Genomic DNA, 24368 nt, shown 5'->3' with positions numbered 1-24368 from the left:
ATTCATTACAGAGTAGTATAATTTTGTATACAAATGATCCTATAAAGAAATCATAATTAAAATATTTACTATCAAAATGCAGGATCCATGTGTTTCTTACAGTTCTGGATCAAAATTTCCCTGCTTTTGTTTATGAGATACATTTTTTATTTTTTAAGACAAGATGTTACTCTGTCACCCAGGCTAGAGTGCTGTGGTGCAATCATAGCTCACTGTAACCTCAAACTCCTAGGCCCAAGTGATTCTCCTGCCTCAGCCAGTGGAGTAGCTGGGCTACAGGTGTGCACTACCATGCCTGGCTAATTTTTCTATTTTTTTGTAGAGATGGGGTCTCACTATGTTTCTCAGGCTTGTCTCAAATCTTGAGCTCAGGGGTCCTCCTGCCTTGGCCTCCCAAGGTGCTGGGATTACAGGTCTGAGCCTCTGTGCCCAGCCTGAGAGAGATTTTTCACTAGTAAAATAATTAACTATTTTGAGTTAAAGGCACCTACTATATGATTCCACAATAAAAAATTCCAGAAAATACAAACTATAGTGACAGCAAGTAAATCAGTTGTTATCTCCAGACAGAGATGGAGGGAAGAATGGATTACAAAGAGGCACAAAGAAACTTTTGGGGATGATAGAAATCTTTGTGGGGATAGTTTCACAAATGTGTTCCCATGTCAAAACTGATTTAATTCTATACTTCAAACATGTACAGGTTATTGTATGTCAATTATACCTTAAAAACTGTTTGAAAAATCATTAACTATTATATAAAGAGAAAAGGCCAATAAATGGCTATAATCATTCAACAAGTAAATGAAAAGTAGCTTCTCCCTAGCTTTATAGTATTGACGGACAGATTTTAACACTGATCTTCCACAAATACTGTATATAGAAGTCCTAGCTGTCCACTGTCAATGTCAATAAAAGATAACAAGGAAATTGTAGCATTACTTTTCCTTTTTTCCTTTCTTTCCTTCTATTTTTTTGAGACAGAATCTCTCATTTGTCATTCTGATGCTGAGGCATCATAGCTAATAGCAATCTCAAACTGCTAGGCGTGAGCAATCCTCTTGTCTCAGTCTCCTGAGTAGCTAGGACTACAGGCGTGTGCCACAAAGCCCAGCTAATTTTTCTGTTTTTAGTAGAGATGGGGTCTCACTCTTGCTCAGGCTGGTCTCAAACTCCTGAGCTCAAGCAATCCATCCGCCTCAGCCTCCCAGAGTGCTAGGATTACAGGCCGGAGCCACCGCACCCAGCCCAGCATCGCTTTTCTTCCTGTGTGTTTCTTTTCAAGACTTTTGAAAGAATTAAATAATAAATATGGCATTATAGAATTTCAGAACTATGGAGGCATCTTATGGCAGATCTGAATTCATTACTTCATTTCATAGATGTGCACACTTAGGAGCAACAGGGTGCTGTGGACACTATTTCCCTCTGTCATATGATTCATGTATATTTTCCTCATTTTTTTATTACACAGTTCTAAAAGGCAGAACTCCTGCCTAGAATACTTTGTTTTCACATATAATAGTTGCTCGGTAATGTTTTGGTTCAATAAGGAATTAATGCCTTGTTTACATAGATAATTGAAATTCACCAAAATAAACAGTTTTTCACTTTCTGATAATTATTTGCTGATAATTATTTCTTACAAACTGATAATCATTTTGATACTTACACAGGCTTCACTTCTCTCTCACCCTATTTTGCATCGCTGCAGGTCATATCGGGTCAATTCTTATCAGATAAGAAAATTGGCACCTATGTAGAAGTGGATATGTACGGGTTGCCCACCGACACCATACGTAAGGAATTCCGGACACGCATGGTTATGAACAATGGACTCAATCCAGTTTACAATGAAGAAGCATTTGTATTTCGGAAGGTAGGGCATCTTCAGCACATCAGACACACTCTACTAACTTGAAAGCCTTGTTTTAGCCTAGAGGCAGGACATGATAACGGAGACAGTCATTCAACCCCAGCTGTCATCGTTTCTCTTCTCCTTGTGGGTAACGTCTATAGCTGTTGTGTGATTCAGGCTCTGTTTGGCTATCCTTCTGGCTCTCTTCTCCTCCTTGAAGGAGGAGCCTACCTCCCATGTGGTAAGGCCCACGCTTCAGGTTTGCAACCTGTCAGAAGATGTCCTCACTGGTGGACACTGTATGCACTGGACAGTTACTTCTAACTTGCACTGACTATTCGCTAAGCAGGCACTGAGGTCAGCACATGTCACTGCACATGTCAGCTGGGTGGTCCTGCCCTCCGGAAAGTGTGGCACCTCTTACTCCTGTCAGCTTTTGTGCTTCATGGGCTGTTTTATTTTTATTTTTATTTTTTCTCCCAGCACTACATGTTGGATCCTAAGAATAATCACAGTCATTCTCTCTTAAAAACATTTGGTTTTTAAACTCCCAATCATTTTCCTCTTTGTTTTTCTTTTGTTGGTTGAAGCTGCATTGAGAAATCTGTGCACTGGCAGTGCCGTCTCCAAGAATGTCTGCTTTTCTCTTACTGTTCTTTTATCATGACCAAATAATGTCTTGCTTCTCCTTTAGGCAAAGTTTTTCAGGTGGTTCTGCCCCACTCATATGTCATACCACACTGATAATTGGCTTCTTGTCTTGACAAAATAGGGATTATCCTCTTCAGCAAAGAGTAACTGGCTTACAAAAACTGAATTAAGGGAGATCAGTGTAGGCTTGATAAAATGGTCTTTTCAAAATTCAGGTCCACCCCAGGACATAAATACCATAATGCAGGCAACCTCCCAAGTCACCTTCACCATGGCTGTCAGGATCTTGTTTTCTTCCCTGGTTTTTCCAATTCATTATAGCTGCGTCTGCTACCAGTATGCTTAATGTTCTTTGGCATAATTCATAATCCCTGCACAGATTTCAAGAAATTCTGAAACTTGACTCAGGCATTCTTTATTTTTGATGAATGATGAAATATCCAACTTGGCCTCAGAAAGGAGACACAATTCTGAATTCTTCTTTATCCTTTTGGAGTTAATTTTTTTTCATTGATATCGAGTGTTTTGTTTCTTCTTCTTATTGTTGTTAGTTTTTTCAGTAGTCTCAGAAGGGGAGTGCCAAAGCCCAAGCTTCTCACTTACCACATGAAGGACAAGAGTGAGGAAAGTTGGCTGATTTTTAGCTTGTTTTCTCCTTGCCATCTTTATGGAGTTGAGATTAAATTATAACCTCCAGTGTAAATAGCCAACCAATCCATTGTCCAGCTTTAGACCCAGAACTCAGATCAGCCAAGATGTCCTGGTTGCTCTAAGCCAAAGCAAAGACATTCCTGATTAAACACATTGGATATTCTTTTGTCATCTTGCTATTTTGTGTCTGAGCAAGGATCCCGCCACCTATATTCAGATTTGCATTCATTGATGCCGTTCTAGGACAGCAGGAGTATATGCCTTGGAATCTAAGTGTGTTAAACGTGTTAATGTTTCTGTCTGCCCCATCTTACTCTCTTTACTATCCCCAACTGTGCTGAAAGCTGAGAAGTGCAAAAGCAAGAAGAATCCAAATTTATATATGAACATTGTGTGTGGTGCAGGAAGCATTTCTTCAAAGATGCTTTCCACATTCTTAAAAAATAGGCAGACATAGATGTTAGAAGCAGCCAGTGTGATAGATCTCAGGCTTAGAAATCACGAGCCCCAATTTCACTCTCAGGCCCGACTCTGTCACTACAATCTCTGAGGTTAAGGAAAGTACCTTTATTTCTCAAGCATCTCCTTTTTCTCACCCGTTATATGGGTGAGGATAGGGAAAGATGGCAACAGTTAGAGTAGTGATATTTAACTCCCATTCCCTCTAACCCACAGCACACTGGGGTGCCCTGAGAGGATCTTAGATGTGCTGCAAAAATTTTTAGATATCATTAATTAAATTATTTTCAAAACAAGTTGAATAATAAGTATATTCCTTTTTTTATCATTTTTTTGATCAACATAATTTAAGTATGCCACAGAAGTTTAAATATAGGTTCAAGTATGTCATGAGATAAAAAAGGTTGAAAACCACTGCTCTAACCTATTTGATGAGATAATTTCCAGAAAACATGTTCCAATTGCCTTGCTCTCTGTCTTGGGTGTTAAAGCTCACACAGTATGCTTTCATAATGCAAATTAATCATGAACTTATTTTCAACATAAAGAAGGGTTTCAGAGTAGTACAGATGTGGTCCAGATTCTCAGTCGTGGTTCCTGGGAGCTGAGTTATAAAAATCGGTGATGAGTCCTACTCTTCGTTTGCAGGTGATCCTGCCAGACCTGGCCGTCTTGAGAATAGCCGTGTATGATGATAACAACAAGCTGATTGGACAGAGGATCCTCCCTCTAGACGGCCTCCAAGCAGGATATCGACACATTTCCCTTCGAAACGAGGGAAATAAACCATTATCACTGCCAACCGTTTTCTGCAATATTGTTCTTAAAACATATGTGCCTGATGGATTTGGAGGTAAGACAAACATCTGGGTATAGACTATATCACTGATGAGGTCCTAAGTGGCAAGATTATAAAACATTTTGCCCCATGTTTAAAAATACTAATAATCCTGTCTCTTCCTGCTTTGCTTCCAACCTGGGTAGCCTCGAAGACATCCAGGATAAATAGTAACCTCAAGTAGTAAGAAATGGGAAGATAAGGCTAAATTATCTTTAAAGTCCTTTATTATTTTAAAATAGTATACTTTTATGTTGTTTACCAATTTCACAAACCTGAGTTTGAGAAGGATGTATTTACGCTGGCGTTCAAAGTGAGAGAGAAGAGGCATAAATAAGGCAAAACCATAGATATCTTATCAGCTGGTACCTCTGAAACATTTAAATTGAACTCAGCTATCAACATGCCTAGATTTTCTGCTAAATCCACAAGAAAGTTCAGTTTCATAAAGAACCCCATTATCAATGCACATGGGCTTTAAGTCAGTGGGAGGAATTAAAAGCTAGATCAAATCATAGGATTTTGCTTACACCCAAACACAACAATTTTTTATAGCTCCCATCTAAGCCAGGAACGTTAAAAGTGAACAAAGATCCTCTATGTTGTCTGTCAGTCTGTTGTACTGTAAGGAAATAGTATTAGCAGAGTGTCTGCATTGAACCAACCACAGGTTCAAATCCTCACTCTCCACTGCTGGTTTGGTGACCTTGGGAATAGAATTTAACCTCTCATACCTCTCATTTCCTCACCTACTTCACCTGTAAAGTAACAGCAATAATGCTACCTCCCCGCACCATTCCCCACACACTTATCAGTACAGTGTGTGGCAGCGCAGGGCTCACATGTGCAAGCACATGGTTGTGTGTGTCCATAGATACAGATGCTGGTACTGTACCGAAACACATCACTATTTCATTTGGGCAACCTGGGATTATTGTGCTGTTGTGTTTTAGCAATGCATGCTTCTCTGGGCAGGGCAGATTTTCTGCAACAGATCCTCAATTGTAACAACCTGACTATAAGTTCCAAAAGTCAATTAAGCTATGAGGATTTTTCAGTCAGAAAATTCCTTCCTCCTTCTCTTTTGTCTTTTATTTTTAAAAAGAAAGCACATTAAAAGGCACAGCATACAATAATAGATATAAGAACCCATGAAAGTGGCTGGGGGGATGGTGCTGTCTGGTGGGTTGAACATATCAGAAAAAGGAAACAGGAGACCAGGTTTGTGTTAGGAGACGCAGCCCGGGGCAAACCCCACAAACCTGCCAGCTTTGCAGTGAGGCCAGGAGATATCAGCAGATGAATTAAATCATGCTAAACTTCATTCTGCCCTAGAGTGAAGTGGATGAGTAGAAAGAAGAGGTATTTGCAAGTCGGGTGCTGTTAGCTGAAAGTGCAATGTGGTCAAATGGTGTCCTGGCGTGTTAAAGGGCACTGGTGATGCTCACTGCATGGCACTTGAGTGGCAATGAGAAAGTCTGCCTGGTTTTCCTAACACAGCATCTCCTGGTAACCAGGGACCACAGGACAGAGGGAAACTAAGCAGGAAGGAGTTGAGTGAGCATCAAAGGAGTCTCTTCAACTTCGTATTTCCTCCCTATGAAGTGGAAGCAGACCCTGTGTCTCCCCAATACACTACCAACTGAAAAAAGAGAGTCAGTATTCCTAACAATAACTTCCAGTGCCAGAGTATTACCGTGAGGATCACCGGTTGGCTGTGAAGAGAGAAGGCAGCTCTACCATGTGGAGATCAAGCTGCCCCCTATTGAAGCTACTCCCAAAACTTGGTTAGCTCATAGCCAGTGAAACAACCAGGCTTTATGTCCTCTGCGTGATGCATGAGTTAGCACAGCCTGCAAAGTATGCTTACATGAAGAGAGAGTCAAGAGAGACTTATCCAGAGTAAAATTGACCTCAAGAGACATAATTATCAAGGACACAGTGTGGACTTTGTACCTTGATTTGCAAAAGAAACTAAGTAGGGCAAATAAGATGAGCTGTGCATTGTATCACAGTAAGGAATCATGGCCAGTTTTGTTGGATACAGTAGCAGGATGGTTGGTTCCATCAATAAAAGAAAATGCCTTCATTTTTAGAGATGCACAGAGAAGTTATTAGGAACAAAATGTTAGGACGTATGGACTTTGCCTTAAAATAGTTCAGAACAGAGGAAAGAGAGAGAGAAAAAGGATAGAGAAAGGAAATATGACAAACAATTTATAATTGTTAGGTCTTATCATCAGTCTATGGAAGGTTTGGTCTTTATCATCAGTCTATGGAGGGTTAGGTCTTTATCATCAGTCTATGGAGGGTTACGTTTTTATCATCAGTCTATGGAGGGTTAGGTCTTTATCCTTGGTCTGTGGGGGCTTAGGTCTTTATCATCAGTCTGTGGAGGGTTAAGTCTTTATCATCAGTCTTTGGAGGGTTAGGTCTTTATCATCAGTCTATGGAGGGTTAGGTCTTTATCCTCAGTCTCTGGAGGGTTAGGTCTTTATCCTCCGTCTAAGGGGGATTAGGTCTTTATCATCAGTCTATGGAGGGTTAAGTCTTTATCATCAGTCTATGGAGGGTTAGGTCTTTATCCTCGGTCTCTGGAGGGTTAGGTCTTTATCCTTGGTCTCTGGAGGGTTAGGTCTTTATCCTCAGTCTATGGGGGACTAGGTCTTTATCATCAGTCTATGGAGGGTTCGGTCTTTATCATCAGTCTTTGGAGGGTTAGGTCTTTATCATCAGTCTATGGAGGGTTAGGTCTTTATCATCAGTCTCTGGAGGGTTAGGTCTTTATCCTCGGTCTCTGGAGGGTTAGGTCTTTATCCTCCGTCTAAGGGGGATTAGGTCTTTATCATCAGTCTGTGGAGGGTTAAGTCTTTATCATCAGTCTTTGGAGGGTTAGGTCTTTATCATCAGTCTATGGAGGGTTAGGTCTTTATCCTCGGTCTCTGGAGGGTTAGGTCTTTATCCTCCGTCTAAGGGGGATTAGGTCTTTATCATCAGTCTATGGAGGGTTAAGTCTTTATCATCAGTCTATGGAGGGTTAGGTCTTTATCCTTGGTCTGTGGGGGCTTAGGTCTTTATCATCAGTCTGTGGAGGGTTAAGTCTTTATCATCAGTCTTTGGAGGGTTAGGTCTTTATCATCAGTCTATGGAGGGTTAGGTCTTTATCCTCGGTCTCTGGAGGGTTAGGTCTTTATCCTCCGTCTAAGGGGGATTAGGTCTTTATCATCAGTCTATGGAGGGTTAAGTCTTTATCATCAGTCTATGGAGGGTTAGGTCTTTATCCTCGGTCTCTGGAGGGTTAGGTCTTTATCCTTGGTCTCTGGAGGGTTAGGTCTTTATCCTCAGTCTATGGGGGACTAGGTCTTTATCATCAGTCTATGGAGGGTTCGGTCTTTATCATCAGTCTTTGGAGGGTTAGGTCTTTATCATCAGTCTATGGAGGGTTAGGTCTTTATCATCAGTCTCTGGAGGGTTAGGTCTTTATCCTCGGTCTCTGGAGGTTTAGGTCTTTATCCTCAGTCTATGGGGGACTAGGTCTTTATCATCAGTCTATGGAGGGTTAAGTCTTTATCATCAGTCTATGGAGGGTTCGGTCTTTATCATCAGTCTCTGGAGGGTTCGGTCTTTATCCTCGGTCTCTGGAGGGTTAGGTCTTTATCCTCAGTCTGTGGGGGATTAGGTCTTTATCATCAGTCTATGGAGGGTTAAGTCTTTATCATCAGTCTATGGAGGGTTCGGTCTTTATCATCAGTCTTTGGAGGGTTAGGTCTTTATCATCAGTCTATGGAGGGTTAGGTCTTTATCATCAGTCTATGGAGGGTTAGGTCTTTATCATCAGTCTACGGGGGGTTGTTTACTTTTGTTTCTGCTATTGTGTATGCTTGAAATTTTTTTATAACAATGTGTTAACAGTTAGATCAGTAAATTCTTAGAATATTAACTTCCAAGAAACAATTATCTGTGGGTTTTTTTTTTCCTGAACAAAATTTAAGAACTAAATTTGTCCACAGGTACTATTGAGAAACAATGAGTTCTTAGAGACCACAAGTGATAACTAAAAACAGAACTTATATACCAGGAGAATAAATTGATGCAGCATCTGTAAAGAGCGATCTGGCAATAAATGCTCTAGGACAAATACCCTTACCCATCATTTGAACTTCTAAGAATGTAGCATAGGTACATATGCAAAGTGATGCTATGAAGTGTTCATGGACATTCACTACAACGATATTTTAATAACAAAGAACTAGAAAGACCACACTTCTTTATAGACAGGGAACTGGCAGAAGAGATTATCACCATTTAGAAAATGGAATATTTAAGCAGCCCTTACAATTAATGTAGTAAATGGATATTGTCAGTGTGGAAGTGTTTCCAAGATATATGAACTAAAAAGTAGAAAGATGTGGAAAACTATAAACCCATTTGGAGTTTTAGTAGTACCTAAAAGGATATAAGAAATAGATAACAGTAGTTACCTGGGTATAGAGTTGGCAAGAGAAGGGTTTTGTTTTGTTTTGATTTGATTTGTTTTGTTTTTGAGACAGAGTCTCAGTAGAGTGCTGTAGCATCATAGCTCATAGCAACTTCAAAGTCTTGGGCTTAAGCGATTCTCTTGCCTCAGCCTCCCAAAAAGCTGGGACTACAGGCGCCTGCCACAACACCCGGCTGTTTTTGCTGTTGTTGTTGTCATTGTTGTTTAAGAGAAGAGGTTTTAACTTTTTATGTTATGTATTTGAATGTTTATCATGTGCATATGTTATTTTCTATTATAAAAAAGTAAAAGAAAAAATTTAAACTGAGAGAATTGTATATCCCATGTGCTGAGTAGAATTATCTTAAGAATGTAATTAGGAAGGTGATTCTGCTAAGAAAAAGTTTCTAAACTTACACAATTTTTAAAATTTCTAAATTATGTAGCGTTTTAAATTAATACAAGAATAATTATTCCCTCTACAGCAGGCGTCCTCAAACTTTTTAAACAGGGGGTCAATTCACTGTCCCTCAGACGGTTGGAGGGCCGGACTATAGTTTAAAAAAAAAACAAAAAAAAATCTGTGAACAAATTTCTATGCACACTGCACATATCTTATTTTGAAGTAAAAAACAAAATGGGAACAAATACAATTCACACCGCTTCATGTGGCCCGCAGGTCACAGTTTGAGGACACCTGTTCTACAGTATTAGTAAATTGTGCAAAATTCTATGAAACTCCAAAAGTACTTGGAACTCTTCAAAAAAAGTTGTAAAAAAACTGAAATTTTACTGTTTTTTAAGAGCAAGCTGTACTGAGAAAACACTGGAGAGATATTTTCATCTATGTACCATGGAACCAAAATTGGCTTTAAATATGCATTCGCCTTCTGTATTGAAAAATAAAACTTTGTACTTTTGGCAGACACTAAGCTTCAAATACTTTTTATGTTCATCATCTCATTGAATTCCGGCAATAACCCTGCAGGGTAGTGGTATCCACCCTATTTTCCAGATGAAGAAACTGAGGCTGAGGACATTAATCAACTTGCTGAAAGTCACATACAAATAAAAAAGAAATCCAAGGCAGTTCATTTGGTTTCCCCCCTATTCTGTTGCTTTATTTGGGGAAGAACTAAAGGGGAAAACGGGAAAATCATGTGGTCTTTGATCCTTGCCTTTACTTACTTCTTGTTTTTTACAACCAGCTGTGTTTTCCCCGCTGTGTCTTATGTCCCAGGAAAAGAGAATGAACAGAAAGTATAACGTGTTCAGAATCGTGAAGAGTTTATTAGCTGAATTTTCGTGGATATTTGTAGTCAAGCAGAGAATTAACAACTCAGTGGTTTTCTTTCCCCCAGATATCGTGGATGCTTTATCGGATCCAAAGAAATTTCTTTCAATTACAGAAAAGAGAGCGGACCAAATGCGAGCTATGGGCATTGAGACTGTGAGTAGGGCTGATTAAACACAGTGGGTTGGGGAAGCTTGGTTGTCAGGGATTACAGAAGCAAAAGAAAGTAACAAATGAATGTTGCAAGTTTATAGGGGATTTTTAAAACTGAGCTTTTCAATTCAATAGTAGGTTCAAGGGTCTACAAGAGGGAAGCATGTTTTAAAAAATGTGACCATTATTAGGAAAACCTACTTCATCACCAGTGGCTTAACTCACGTCTGGGGACCACTGCCCCATTAGCAGCAAAATGGAAAACATTCATGATACTTTTAGGAAAATTAGGGCTGAGCATCCCTAATCCCAAAGTCCAAAATCCAAAATGCTCCCAAATCTGAAATTTTGAGCACAGACGTGATGCCACATGGGCAGCTGAGCTGGCGATACCTTTGGTGTCTGATGGTTCAATGTGCACAAACTTTGTTTCATCCACAAAACTCTTTAAAATATTGTATAAAATTATCTTCAGGCTATGTGCAAAAGGTGTGTATGAAACATAAATGAATTTCATGTTTAGACATAGGTCCCATCTCCAAAATATTTCATTATGTATACGCAAATATTCCAAAATCCGAAAAAAAAAAAAAAGAAAGAAAAAGAAATCTGAAGTCTGAAACATTTCTGGTCCCAAGCATTTGAGACAAAGCTCACATTCCACTATGTAGGATGTTTCTGTGATACAGTGAGAGACCAACTTACCTAGTTCAGTGAATTTACGCAAATGGTATTTATTAAAGAGTCTTTATTTCTTACCATACCAGCCTTCCCTTCCTATTCTTCTATTCCAGTGCACACTTGGTTCATTTCTTTACCAAACTCCTCTGTTTGGAGGGGAAGTAGCATCTTTCCAGTAACTAGGGAAAGAGGGTATTCTCTGCTTGTCAAGGAATTAGATCTCCTTTCCTTTGCTTGCTCCTTTGCCCCAAGCTCAAGGAACCCATAAAACCTTTGCTTTACTCCTGCTAAGAAAAGACCCTTTAAAAGAGTAGAAATCTGGCAAGCGGCTAAGGCGCCAGCCACATACACTTGAGCTGGCAGGTTCGAATCCAGCCCGGGCCTGCCAAACAACAACGATGGCTGCAACCAAAAAAAATGGCCAGGTGTTGTGGCAGGCGCCTGTAGTCCCAGCTACTTGGGAGGCAGAGGCAAGAGAATTGCTTGAGCCCAGGAGTTGGAGGTTGCTGTGAGCTGTGATGCCATGGCACTCTACCCAGTGGGGCAGCTTGAAGTTCTGTCTCAAAAAAAATAATAAACAAAAACAAATGAAAGAGTAGAAATCTGGGAAGGGGAATGGGAAAAATTGAGTGGTACAGGCTGAATTCTGTAAAATAAAGAACGTGAGTGGCATGCTTTGGGGTCAAGATGAATGTTCCTCTTCCAGAGTGACATAGCTGATGTGCCCAGTGACACTTCTAAGAATGACAAGAAAGGAAAAGCCAACACTGCCAAAGCCAGCGTGACCCCCCAGAGCAGCTCCGAGCTCAGACCAGCTACCACGGCCGCACTGGCCTCTGGCGGGGAAGCCCGGAAAGGTGAGGTAGAGTCATGGCGCTCCTTTTCTACTCTGGCGATTTTAGCCTCTTTCTGAAGAGTCTTTTATGAAGGTATTTGAAACCATTGTTTCTGCCAATTTTCATTGCCCCATAAAGCTCAAGAGCAGCTTGGCTCGTTTTCTTGTGGATTGGACAGACTGCTTGATTTTCTTGATCTCATAATAGGGAATCAATGTTGTGTTCTGTCTGCTAGATATCCTGCACCCCCTTTAATTCTCTGGGCTACAATATCCATCGTTTTAGGAAATATTCAAATTCGGTGTCCCTTATGGAAAAACTTTTTCCATTGTGATGTTAGCTAATTCATCCCACTCTGTTCCAGAAACTGCCATAGCTACTTGTCTGGACGCAAACCAACAAAATCATGAAAATCCCTTACTGATAATTCCCTGCCACATGTAGATATTTAGCGCCTGTGATTATTTATTTGTAAAAATTATCTATGAGTATTTAAAGGCCAACTCCATGTGTTTACCTGTGAATGAAACGAAAGATTATAAGAGGTGACACCACAAAGAATTCTTGAGCCACGTGCCTGTGTAATTGGTTTCTATTCTAACTTCCAGGCATCCACTGATTGGAAGACACTCATCCCATACTGGTAGTTAAATATTTTAAATATCCTCCTTGTAGCCGGGCGTTGTGGCGGGCGCCTGTAGTCCCAGCTACTCGGGAGGCTGAGGTAAGAGAATCGCCTCAGCCCAGGAATTGGAGATTGCTGTGAGCTGTGTGAGGCCACGGCACTCTACCGAGGGCCATAGGATGAGACTCTGTCTCTACAAAAAAAAATAATAATAATAATAAATAAATAAATAAATATCCTCCTTGACCATTTACTAAGCTCACTCTTCTTACATTAATAAGAATTTCTCTTTTCCTCATGGTTTTTTACTCAGTATAGTATATACAGTTCCCATTTACATGTTAATTGAGTGTCCTCAGTATAAAGAAACCAAGTTGTTCATACGCTTAAGTACACACTGTGCTGCAATTTAAGGTAAGAAATGACAGGTTTCTCCAAACTAGAGCAGCATAGTAATTTAGCAGGAAACAAAGTGTGCATTGAGTGTTGTGAAATAAATTAGAAAATGAGACTGCACAAAAGTAACACAATTTGTACTTGGCCTGCAGCTGTGTGTCTATTCTTCAAGGTAATATAGACTTAGAGTGATCAATACCAACCTGGTTATTATGAACATTAGCCACTCAGAGAGAGGCAGTGGAAAATGGGAGAGCTTATGTTTAGCGTTCTTGTATCACATTCACTAGTACATAAAGACATTACTAATTATGGTGCACTAAGTGGCCTTAAAAAAAAAAAAATGATGCCATGGAACCAGCTTACAGAGGACAAAAGTGATCCTAGTTCCAGAGGGAACTGTGCATTTGACTAGAAGTGCATCACCTCTGGTTCCAAACAAGACTTAAGGAGACAAATGATCATCACTTCCACTCTAGTTTTTTCAAAAGATGCCCTGAGAAAGGTCTACATGCGGTTTCATTTTGACATTGTACAGGAGACTTAAAATCCTAAGTCACAGTACTGGATTCTGTAAGAAGTGCCTACGTATCTTCAGGGACCTCACATGACTACCAGGGTAAGACAGGACAGGCTTCCCCAAGTAGCCAGCCCTGGCAGTGTATAATGAGGGCTGAGAAACAGGAAGGGAGAGGACATCCCTTTCAGATGAGGCACAGAGGAGATGCCCATTCAGCTGGACCTGGAAACCTTGGTCTGACCTGAACAAGCGGAGAAGGCAGCAGAAGAGGCAGGCTGGGAAACAGTGCAAGAAGCAGCTTACAGGTAGGGAAAGGGAATGGGAATGCCAGGAGCTAGTGGCAAGGAGTTCACTTTTTCTGCTCTGGGAAAGATTCAGGGATCACCCTGGGAAGGCAATGGGAAGTGATGATCAAAGGAGTATTTTAAGAAGACTAATACAGTCTTGGCTGAAGAATTCACTGAAAGTGGGCTTGCTAAGAGCCAGTTAAGAATTAGGGTACTCGTGCCTCAATTATAACACTTAACACATTATATGTACAGAGTGTTAACAACTAGAGAACCGGGTTATATTGCAGGCAAGACCACACCTCATCACCAATGTGTCCCTGAAGCTGAAGCTATACCTTGTAAAGATCTAGTAGTTTCTGTTCTTTGGAAGTATACGGCTGATGCATGAATAACAGTGGAAGGGAGGGCCTGGATTAAGTGGGAACTTTCAGGATGGAAAGTAAGAATTCTGACAGATAGTGTATCAGTTACATGACGCTGTGTAACAAATGACCTCAAATTTCAGTAACTTAAAACAACTACCACTTATTGAGATCATGCTTCATAAGGTCGGTTGGTCTGAGCTGGCTTGTTTGATCTCTGAGTTTTGCTGGTACATTTGTGTTCAGCTGGTGGGTTGATGGGAAGCTTGATTTTGGATAACTTACATGTCTTCATTTGGGAAGTAGTCTCACATCTTCCAGAAGCATAAGCAAACTTATCATAAGTACTCCTTTCTTCAGTCTCTACTGCGTCCCATTTGCCACAGCAGGTCACAAAGATAACTCAAATTCAAGGGGTTGAGAAATAGTCTCTACCTATGATGAGAGAGGATCAAAACAAAAACTCAGATCCTAGTTAATCTCCAATTAAGGGAATGAGAGAAAACAAGTTATTTTTAAGGAACTTTTTTTTTTAGAGACAGAGTCTCACTTTGTCACCCTCAGTAGAGTGCTGTGGCATCACAGCTTACAGTAACCTCCAGCTCTTCGGCTTAGGTGATTCTCTTGCCTCAGCCTCCTGAGTAGCTGGGACTACAGGTGCTCGCAACAACACCCAGCTATTTTGTTGTTGTTGTTGTTATTGTTGCAGTTTGACTGGGGCCGAGTTTGAACCCGCCATCCTCGGCATATGGGGCCAGCACCCTACTCATTGAGTCACGGGCGCTGCCCCAGGAGCTATGTTGATAAGCAGAAAAACTCTATGTAGTGAAATTTCAAATAGCCAGGATCTTTGGAGCCTAATATGTGCTGCTTAACCTACTTTCATATCAGAGAAACCCGAAAAGCTTCACTGGCCACTATAGTAGCCACCGGCCACATGTGGCTATTCTAAGTTATTTAGTTTAATTAAAAATTAAAAATAAAATCTTGAGTTCCTCATTCATATCAGCCACATGCAGGTGCTCAAAAGCCACACGTAGCTAATAGCTGTCGAATGGACAGTTCACATATGAAACATTCCCATTATCTTGAAAAGTTCTATTAGCCAAGTCTTCTAGCCCAATAGATGGAAATGATCAAGTGCCAATTTCCGTTCTGTAGAGTGTGGGCTTTTATCCTAATGAAATCGCTTATGAGAACCAAATTGCTTACAAGTTATTTGTGTCTTTCTCCAAAAATGCAAAACTACGCCAGGCACAGTGCCTCCCACCTATAATCTCAGCACTTTGGGAGGCCAAGGCGGGTATATTACTTGAGCTCAGGAGTTTGAGACCAGCCTGAGCAAGAGTGAGACCCCATTTCTATCAAAAATAGAAAACTAGCCAGGCATAGTGTATCTCACACACACACAAAATGCAAAACCAGGTGGTTGATTTACTAATTTCTGATTTCAAAATTTAGTTGAACCAAGATTTAAAAAAAAAGTCTCATCAGACTGAGTCAAACTCTTCCTATTTGCTCACTCTTTGGAAGACCTCATGTGCTTCCCAAATCCTGTATGTTTATTTTACAGACAAGAGAGCTGACACCCAAAGATAGAGAGCTCTTGGCTGTACCAGCATTTGCTCCCCTGCCTTCCACTGCCTGTCAGTCAACAGGGAGGTAGCTTGTGACATCATACTTAGGAGATCAGAGAAGATCTTAGCCCATGGACCTCTCCCACTCCCATGGTAACATGTTACAGATCACTCGGCTGATTTCTCCCAGCCAAGACTCTCCTTCAATCTTACCGCCCTCACATTGGATGTGAAAATCTGAAAATGAATAAAACTGGAAAACCTAGGACTTGGTGCCTGTCTTTCCCGAATATATCATATCTAGCCTTTCGGATTCTAATGGAAATCAATTATAGTACAGACTGTGCATTCATTTTGTTTGCTTAAGATAAAAATCTGCAGTCAGACAGAACCTGTTTGGGGATTCTTCTACAACTCTGGTTGCCATGACGACACCTGGCCCAGCATCGCTCAGATAGCAGGATGACTTAGTATATTACTCCAGTCCGCCTGGCAGCATCCTGTTATGTAACAACTGGATTTCCTCATTTGTTGTGTGGCAAAGGCATTGCTGTGCTCAGTAACATCTTGCTTAAATGCTAAGGTTAAATTTGGTGAGCCAGAGAAGCTAAAAAATATATGTTGTTCTTTGATAATTAAGGTGGGAGTAGAGTTGAGAGTTAGTACTTTAGGATATGCCTTACAGTACAAGGATGACAGTAACTAACAGGTGTTGTTCTGCCGCATCAGATCCCCTTTATGGTATTCCTGTTCTATTTCCCAGCTCCCAAGCTTTGGCTGATTGGGAATTAGAGTTACTCTTTCAGAGAATTGCCCTGAGACTAGGGGAGTTCCGTTGCCCGGTAATACCTGGAAGTTTTTATAAAACCTCTGAAGCCCTCAGCCCACTCACCCAGGGTTACAAAAGCCCAAATTCCTTTGGGCCCAGTAGAACAGCTCTCCAGCACCATTTATACTAAAGAGCTCCCTGTAGGATCAGGCTTAGGCTGGATTTCAGCAAGATACCCACCCTCCCTTCCTCCTCTGCTCTATCCTGCTTCTCTCACTCCCTTAGTAGTTTCTCCTAAGAGTCTGCCCTCAGGAAGTCATCTGCACTTGAATCCCCTTCTCAGCCAAGTAAAGAAAACCTGACCTAGGATGATAAGCATTTCAGTTGTCTAGCTAATTACTTTGCAGTAGGAATTTAAGATGTTTACACCCATTACATCACATGTAAACCTGCTTCCAAGTCTTTAGATGAGATTTCAAAATGTGAATTTTATATTTCAGATGTTCTTTCTAGTTTTTAGTATACACTGTGACCTCATTTTTTTTTTTTTTTTTTAGGTATTGAGCTTATCCCTCAAGTGAGGATAGAAGATTTAAAGCAGATGAAGGTAAAATTGCCTGATCACTCTGCAGGTGCTCTTGTATGACACACAGTGATGATACTAATATATTTTTGTTTCTCACCAAGTATAATCACAGTGACTACAAAAAACATATTTTGAATTCTCTTTATTTCCCCACAGGCTTACTTGAAACATTTAAAGAAACAACAGAAGGAGCTAAATTCTTTAAAGAAGAAGCATGCAAAGGTACAGTGTACAAAAAGCTACTATTTGATATTATGTATCAAAGAATCATTGATGGCAAAAACATGAGTAACTTAGAACTCAGCCTGGCCAACTTCAAAGCAGTACCTTCTTTGTAACTAGTTAGCAATTAAAATATAGAATATATTCAGGAGTGGTGGTCACTGATTCAAAGTCTGCATTTCTAGCAGTTATTTCAAAAGCTTAAACAAAACTTCATCTATTTAAAAATTGTTCCACTAATAATAATAAAACACTGAGCTACAGCCTGACTGTTGAAGACTAGCTCACAATTTTAGCCACTAGCTACCTTCATTCCTTGGGTCACTGCTAAATGGTTTGCCCCACATGGTATAAGGAGGGAGATACTAGCAAGCTCTCAACTTCCCACTCAGCAACTTAGAGAGAAACACTTCTCACTTTTTCCCCATTATTTAAACCCTACCCAGGGACCTACTTCTGAAATATATTTATTTTTCCTTTTTACCCTTTAGAAGAGGTATTTTGGGCAGTGATTGTGAGAAATTATAAGAGTTAGTTGCAAATTTAAGAGAACAGCAGGAGGTGGCCCCAGAAATTTTCCTGTAGGTTGAAAAACTTCACAGCCCTAAATAAGATCCATCTTTACTGATTTCCTTCACAGAGAAAGAAGGAAAAGGTAGGATCTCTTTCCTTCCTAAGATGAATAATGACAACTGCTGCTGTTTCTACTCTTATGTTAATATATGTCCTCTTCCATTAAAAGCAGTGAGAATGAGGGACACTTATTTTCTTAGTTTGAAAGAACTTTTGAGTTCCTATAAACTAATCTTTTATTCCTGCTTCTTTATATTCTGACCCAAACCTCAAATCAAGGCATGTCCTTCAGAGCTGGGCCTGAGTGACGTACCTTTGAATCACTCCATGTATTGAGATCCAGGTCTTGGGCTCCATCATATTTTTTCATAGGAGTTTGTGCTCCTTTGAGAAATCGGGGTTCATCTTGGCCTAGTAATGTTTCCTGTGTTATTGAACTGATGGCTCAATGGATTTGCTGACACAGAGGTCACTTCAAAGAGTGTTTGTTCCTAAGCTTCATGAGTAATTCCACTCACTGGAAATTTCTTACATTGCCCAGTGAGGCTATTGGAGACAGAGCTATTTAAAGTAGGGGAATTTCAGTTTTCTTGGTTATTGGCAACAAGCTGGAATATGGAAAGGCAACAGAAAAAGAGAGAAATGGAAATCAGAGAGAATATAACTTAAATGACTAATTATTAGGAATGGAGTTGGTTCCCATATGCCATGGTATTATCTAACAGATTTTTCTTGCATTTAAATTGGATCTCTGTCCTTGAACAGCACCTCAGCAGCCTTGGGGCTACTTGGAAACATAAATGTTTTGGTCTCATTTAATATTTTCTTGAGACATGACCAGGAAATACACTGTGGCTGGTAATAATAATATAGCAGCAATAATAGCAGCTTGAATTTTTGCATGCTCAGTAATTTCCAGGTGCTGTGTTCAGCACTTTACATGAACTATCTCCTTTAACACTATACCCTGTAAGGTAAATTCTGTTTAAGTCTCCATTTCACACAAGAGGGAATTAAGGATTACTAAGATTAAGCAATTTGATGCCCCAGACTTAGGAAGAACAAGGCCATTGATTGTACCTAAATCATCTGAATTAGAACTCTTCCTGCACTATCTTAAAAAGGATGTTGGATGTGTCACTAAATAAAAAAATGGACACTGAGTAAGCACATGGGTGTTAAGAAAAAATCACTGTCTATACCGGACAGTGTGTGTATACTGGTTACCTGAACCAGTCAGGTTTAGATTGCAACTAGATCTTGAAATCAGAAATTAGTGCAGAAGGATGCTACTCAGTTTTAAAACTCAGCATACAGAGCAAAGTTGTCTGTTTACCCCTTTGTCTAAACCTTTGCACTCAAATAGTCCAAAATGACTTCGATCAGTTCACAGGTCTGTCCACTTCAATCAGAAAAGTAACAAAGAGCAGAAATTATTTTTCCGTAGGACAGTTTAGAGGTGGGTTTGGTCAGGTTTTTTTTCCAACTCATGATGCCCTGGGCTTCATGCCTTCAGGCTCCTTCTCTCTGGTCCGCAGGGAAATAAATATTCATATCATTCAATGATCAGTTAAGTCCCATATGGATGAAGATGTCTAAGTTGCCTTCATTTGTAAGGAAACAATCTCAGGCTTCTTGGAGCTCCACATTATAGCAGAACCTGAAAGAAGATTTTAAATCTCCCCAAATCTGACCTTCTGAATTTGGGTGCACTTTCATAACAGCTTTAGTGTGCGTTTTTCTAGAAATATTAGCCTTCACAATTCCTAAGGTCAAGTCACAGAGCTAAACTGCCATAAGAAAACATGAAAACAGACAACGCCCAAGTTACAAACATCTGGCTTACATATGACTCGAACTTATGAACAAGGGCTATTCCAGGTACTAGGTAAATACACCTGTTCGAACTTACATACATACTCAACTTACAAGCAAACCTACAGAACCTATCTTGTTCATGACCTGGAGGCTGCCGTACTTCCCTGATGTTTTTCAGAATGCTTTTCAGAAGCTTTTTCTAAGCCAGGGAAAGCATTTTGCTGCTATTTTTCTTATCCTGACATATTTCTGAAGTCTGAGTCACAAGTGTGTGAATATAAGCTCATGAATGAATTCCCTTTCCACGTTAAATGTGCAGGGGCCTCACTTTTTTATTCAGTCATTTTGGCAGTATAATTTATGAAATCTGCATTCTAGAATTTTTATTATGTGAACTTTTTCCTACTGCTACTTTTGTGTTGCACATTTTATGTACATTTTTAAGTCCTCACAATAGCCTTGAAACTTAAAAAATATTCTCTACACTTTAGACATGAATAAAATAAAATTCAGAGAGGGGAGTCCCTTTCCCAGAAAATGATGCTAGTTATTAACCCTATTTGCCTACTTGTAATACCCATGTCCTTCATAAGTCACCTCATTGCCTATTTTTATTTAAAAAGTTTTTTATCTACTGTAATTGTCCAAATGCTTTGTAAATAATGTATTAACTAATAATTAGACCTTCCTCTCTATAAGCATTCTATAATTTTTTAGTCTATAATATTTCCTTGATATTTTCTACTATTTTATCTGAGCCAACTTCTGAGATGAAGAATGTGTATATATATTTACTTTCTACCTTAAAATGTTGATACTAGATAATACATATTGATGGCTACTTAAGCACTTATTCTTCAGTATTCCTGTAACAATTATACAAAGGAGTATTATATTAAGTTGTGTTAGCTAGCTTTTGCAAACCACCCTGAAATGTAGTGACGTAAAGCAGAAACCATTTATTTAGCTCACAGTCTGGTGACTCTGCAGTTTGGGCTGGGTTTAGCTGGACGATTCTTCTGGTCTCATCTGTGTTCACTCATGCATCTGCGGTCACTGCCCGTTTGGCACGTAGAAGGTAGATGGAGGCTGGCGGATTTAGAAAGTCCTCTGCTAAACTACTTTCTCTCTGTTTTAAGCAGTCTCTTATCTAGCAGACCAGTCCAGGCTAGTACACATGGCCTGGGTCCCAAGAGACCAAGCAGATCATGCAAAGTTTCTTGATGCCACAACTCAGAACCAGCACGCCTTCTGCCTCATTCAGTTGGCTAACGCAGGCCATAAATTCTGGCCTAGATTTAAAAGATGAGGACTTTTATCTCTTGACAGGTGACAAAGGTCACATAAGAAATTGAAGTGGATTAAGAAAATGAAATAATTGTGGCCATTTTTGCAAACAGTCTACCAACCTTTTGATGGATAAGATCATTTACACTTAAAAGAAACATAGCATGGGGAGGCGCCTGTGGCTCAGTCGGTAAGGCGCCGGCCCCATATACTGAGGGTGGCGGGTTCAAACCCGGCCCCGGCTGAACTGCAACCAAAAAAAAAAAAAATAGCCAGGCGTTGTGGTGGGCGCCTGTAGTCCCAGCTACTCGGGAGGCTGAGGCAGGAGAATCACTTAAGCCCAGGAGTTGGAGGTTGCTGTGAGCTGTGTGAGGCCACGGCACTCTACCGAGGGCCATAAAGTGAGACTCCGTCTCTACAAAAAAAAAAAAAAAAGAAACATAGCATGACTAAATCCCTGGTATTTAAAAGATGGATCCAGGATTTGAACCAAATTCAGTCAGACTTGAGAACCCAAGCTCTTAATCACTATATTCAACTGCCTCTGACTTTACTTACACTAATTTTTTTTCTCTCTACACATCTTTTCCTTGATTGTCTCACTAACACGTTTTTAAGAGCAATCATAAGTCTGTCAGGGCACAAATATCACAGGTTCCTTGAGAATTGGTTTTTCCACACATGATCATTGGGCCAAGAACTGGAGGCTTCATAAAAATTTGTGTTCCTGCAGCCACCTGAGACTTAGTTGTAAGTCTCTAAGCAGAGGGTGTAGGAAATGTACAGGTGGCAATAAAGTTCATGTGCAATTTAAAATAGACTTCAGGGCCATCCTGTATTTTAAAATAAGCTTCTGTCCTATGGACAATTGATTTTGTGAACTGTTTCTTCAGGAACATTACTTGGCATTCATTTCTATCCCTCAACGCTTTAGTGGAAACCCTACTGATGGCTTGCAAGAGGCTGCTCAGGCCTGCTTAGGGAAATAGAACTTGTACCTTATTGTCAACAAGTAGTGAGAATAAATTCTCCCCATATGTCTATGAAAGAAAGTCTACAACTCTTTTATAATAGGTTTGAAACTATCTTAAGATAAGGCTAAGGTTTGATGCTCTGAGACCTTGGGTTATGCAATTACCTACGGAGGAGAGAGGACACCTGGGCTGCACCCTCTCCCCTACCATGTACATTTCCCCAATCTTGGCCCTTGGTAGCTAAGAGCAGAAACTAGTACTTAGTCCATATTTAGTAACTGTAGGAAGATCTCATCTGTTACATATCAGCTTAGATAAATAATTCTGCTTCTCAGACTTAAAGAGAAACAGTGAAGGCATTAACAAAATAAATCCCAGGGAGTTAAGAAATAAATAGATTATCCAAAAGAGAGAGAGCTTATTTCTAAACTTTAAGCTACAGTATAGTAACAGTATAGGGGTATGGATATGAGGATTTTTTTTTTTTTTTTTGTAGAGACAGAGTCTCACTTTATGGCCTTCGGTAGAGTGCCGTGGCTTCACACAGCTCACAGCAACCTCCAATTCCTGGGGCTTAAGCGATCCTCTTGCCTCAGCCTCCCGAGCAGCTGGGACTACAGGCGCCCGCCACAACGCCCGGTTATTTTTTTGGTTGCAGTTTGGCCGGGGCCGGGCCTGAACCCGCCACCCTCGGCACATGGGGCCGGCGCCCCACCGACTGAGCCACAGGCGCCACCCATGGATATGAGGATTTTTTGTTTGCAAAAGAGCCTGAGAAATCAGTGGGTAATCTGCCATAAGCATTCCAAGAAGAAAAGATGAGGGTAATGAGACCAAGATGCTCATTAAAATGCCTAGTTTTTTGAAAATGGAGTGGTTAATTGCTTTTGGCCTCCGGGATGCAGCTGGCAGGGAGGGTTCTACTTGTCTCTCACTTTCTAGAACCACCTCTTCAACATGAAATGGAAACTAGGAGAATGGTTTTCAAGTGTCCATTAGATGAGGCACAGAAGGCGGAACCAGGCAGCAGTAATCCCACCTCACATGAGAAAGGCAGAACTAGTTAGCAGTAATCCTACCTCACATGAGAAAGGCGGAACGAGGCAGCAGTAATCCCACCTCACATGAGAAAGGCGGAACCAGGCAGCAGTAATCCCACCTCACATGAGAAAGGCGGAACCGGGCAAAAGTAATCCCACCTCACACGAGAAAGGCGGAACCGGGCAGCAGTAATCCCACCTCACATGAGAAAGACGAAACTGGGCAGCAGTAATCCCACCTCACATGAGAAAGGCGGAACCGGGCAGCAGTAATCCCACCTCACATGAGAAAGGCGGAACCGGGCAGCAGTAATCCCACCTCACATGAGAAAGGCGGAACCGGGCAGCAGTAATCCCACCTCACATGAGGAAGGCGGAACCAGGCAGCAGTAATCCCACCTCACATGAGGAAGGCGGAACCAGGCAAAAGTAATCCCACCTCACATGAGAAAGGCTGAACCAGGCAAAAGTAATCCCACCTCACATGAGAAAGGCGGAACCAGGCAGCAGTAATCCTACCTCACATGAGAAAGGCGGAACCAGGCAAAAGTAATCCCACCTCACATGAGAAAGGCGGAACCAGGCAGCAGTAATCCTACCTCACATGAGAAAGGCGGAACCAGGCAGCAGTAATCCCACCTCACATGAGAAAAGCGGAACCAGGCAGCAGTAATCCCACCTCACATGAGAAAGGCAGAACCAGGCAGCAGTAATCCCACCTCACATGAGAAAGGCGGAACCAGGCAAAAGTAATCCCACCTCACATGAGAAAGGCGGAACCAGGCAGCAGTAATCCCACCTCACATAAGAAAGGTGGAACCAGGCAGCAGTAATCCCACCTCACATGAGGAAGGCGGAACCGGGCAGCAGTAATCCCACCTCACATGAGGAAGGCGGAACCGGGCAGCAGTAATCCCACCTTACATGAGGAAGGCGGAACCAGGCAGCAGTAATCCCACCTCACATGAGAAAGGCGGAACCAGGCAGCAGTAATCCCACCTCACATGAGAAAGGCGGAACCAGGCAGCAGTAATCCCACCTCACATGAGAAAGGCGGAACCAGGTAGCAGTAATCCCACCTCACATGAGAAAGGCGGAACAAGGCAGCAGTAATCCCACCTCACATGAGAAAGGCGGAACCAGGCAGCAGTAATCCCACCTCACATGAGAAAGGCGGAACCAGGCAAAAGTAATCCCACCTCACATGAGAAAGGCGGAACCAGGCAGCAGTAATCCCACCTCACATGAGAAAAGCGGAACCAGGCAGCAGTAATCCCACCTCACATGAGAAAGGCGGAACCAGGCAGCAGTAATCCCACCTCACATGAGAAAGGCGGAACCAGGCAGCAGTAATCCCACCTCACATGAGAAAGGCGGAACCAGGCAGCAGTAATCCCACCTCACATGAGAAAGGCGGAACCAGGCAGCAGT

The 24368-nt window shown here is 41.1% G+C and overlaps 1 protein-coding gene across 6 annotated transcripts in view; it reads left to right on the top strand.

The window, feature by feature from the left end:
* The window catches only part of PLCB4 (phospholipase C beta 4), a 454629-nt gene that overhangs the window by 402316 nt on the left and 27945 nt on the right, over positions 1–24368 (top strand). For all 6 annotated transcript variants that reach the window (XM_053574237.1, XM_053574236.1, XM_053574241.1 and 3 more), the window contains 6 exons: positions 1715–1879; positions 4268–4472; positions 10296–10384; positions 11769–11919; positions 16995–17044; positions 17180–17245. In XM_053574237.1, coding sequence (XP_053430212.1) covers positions 1715–1879; positions 4268–4472; positions 10296–10384; positions 11769–11919; positions 16995–17044; positions 17180–17245 — 726 coding nt within the window. The remainder of the gene's footprint in view (positions 1–1714; positions 1880–4267; positions 4473–10295; positions 10385–11768; positions 11920–16994; positions 17045–17179; positions 17246–24368) is intronic.

This window comes from Nycticebus coucang, chromosome 21 (assembly GCF_027406575.1).
Source record: "Nycticebus coucang isolate mNycCou1 chromosome 21, mNycCou1.pri, whole genome shotgun sequence".
NCBI classification, from domain to species: Eukaryota; Metazoa; Chordata; class Mammalia; order Primates; family Lorisidae; genus Nycticebus; species Nycticebus coucang.
This window is presented reverse-complemented; position numbering and strand designations above follow the sequence as displayed.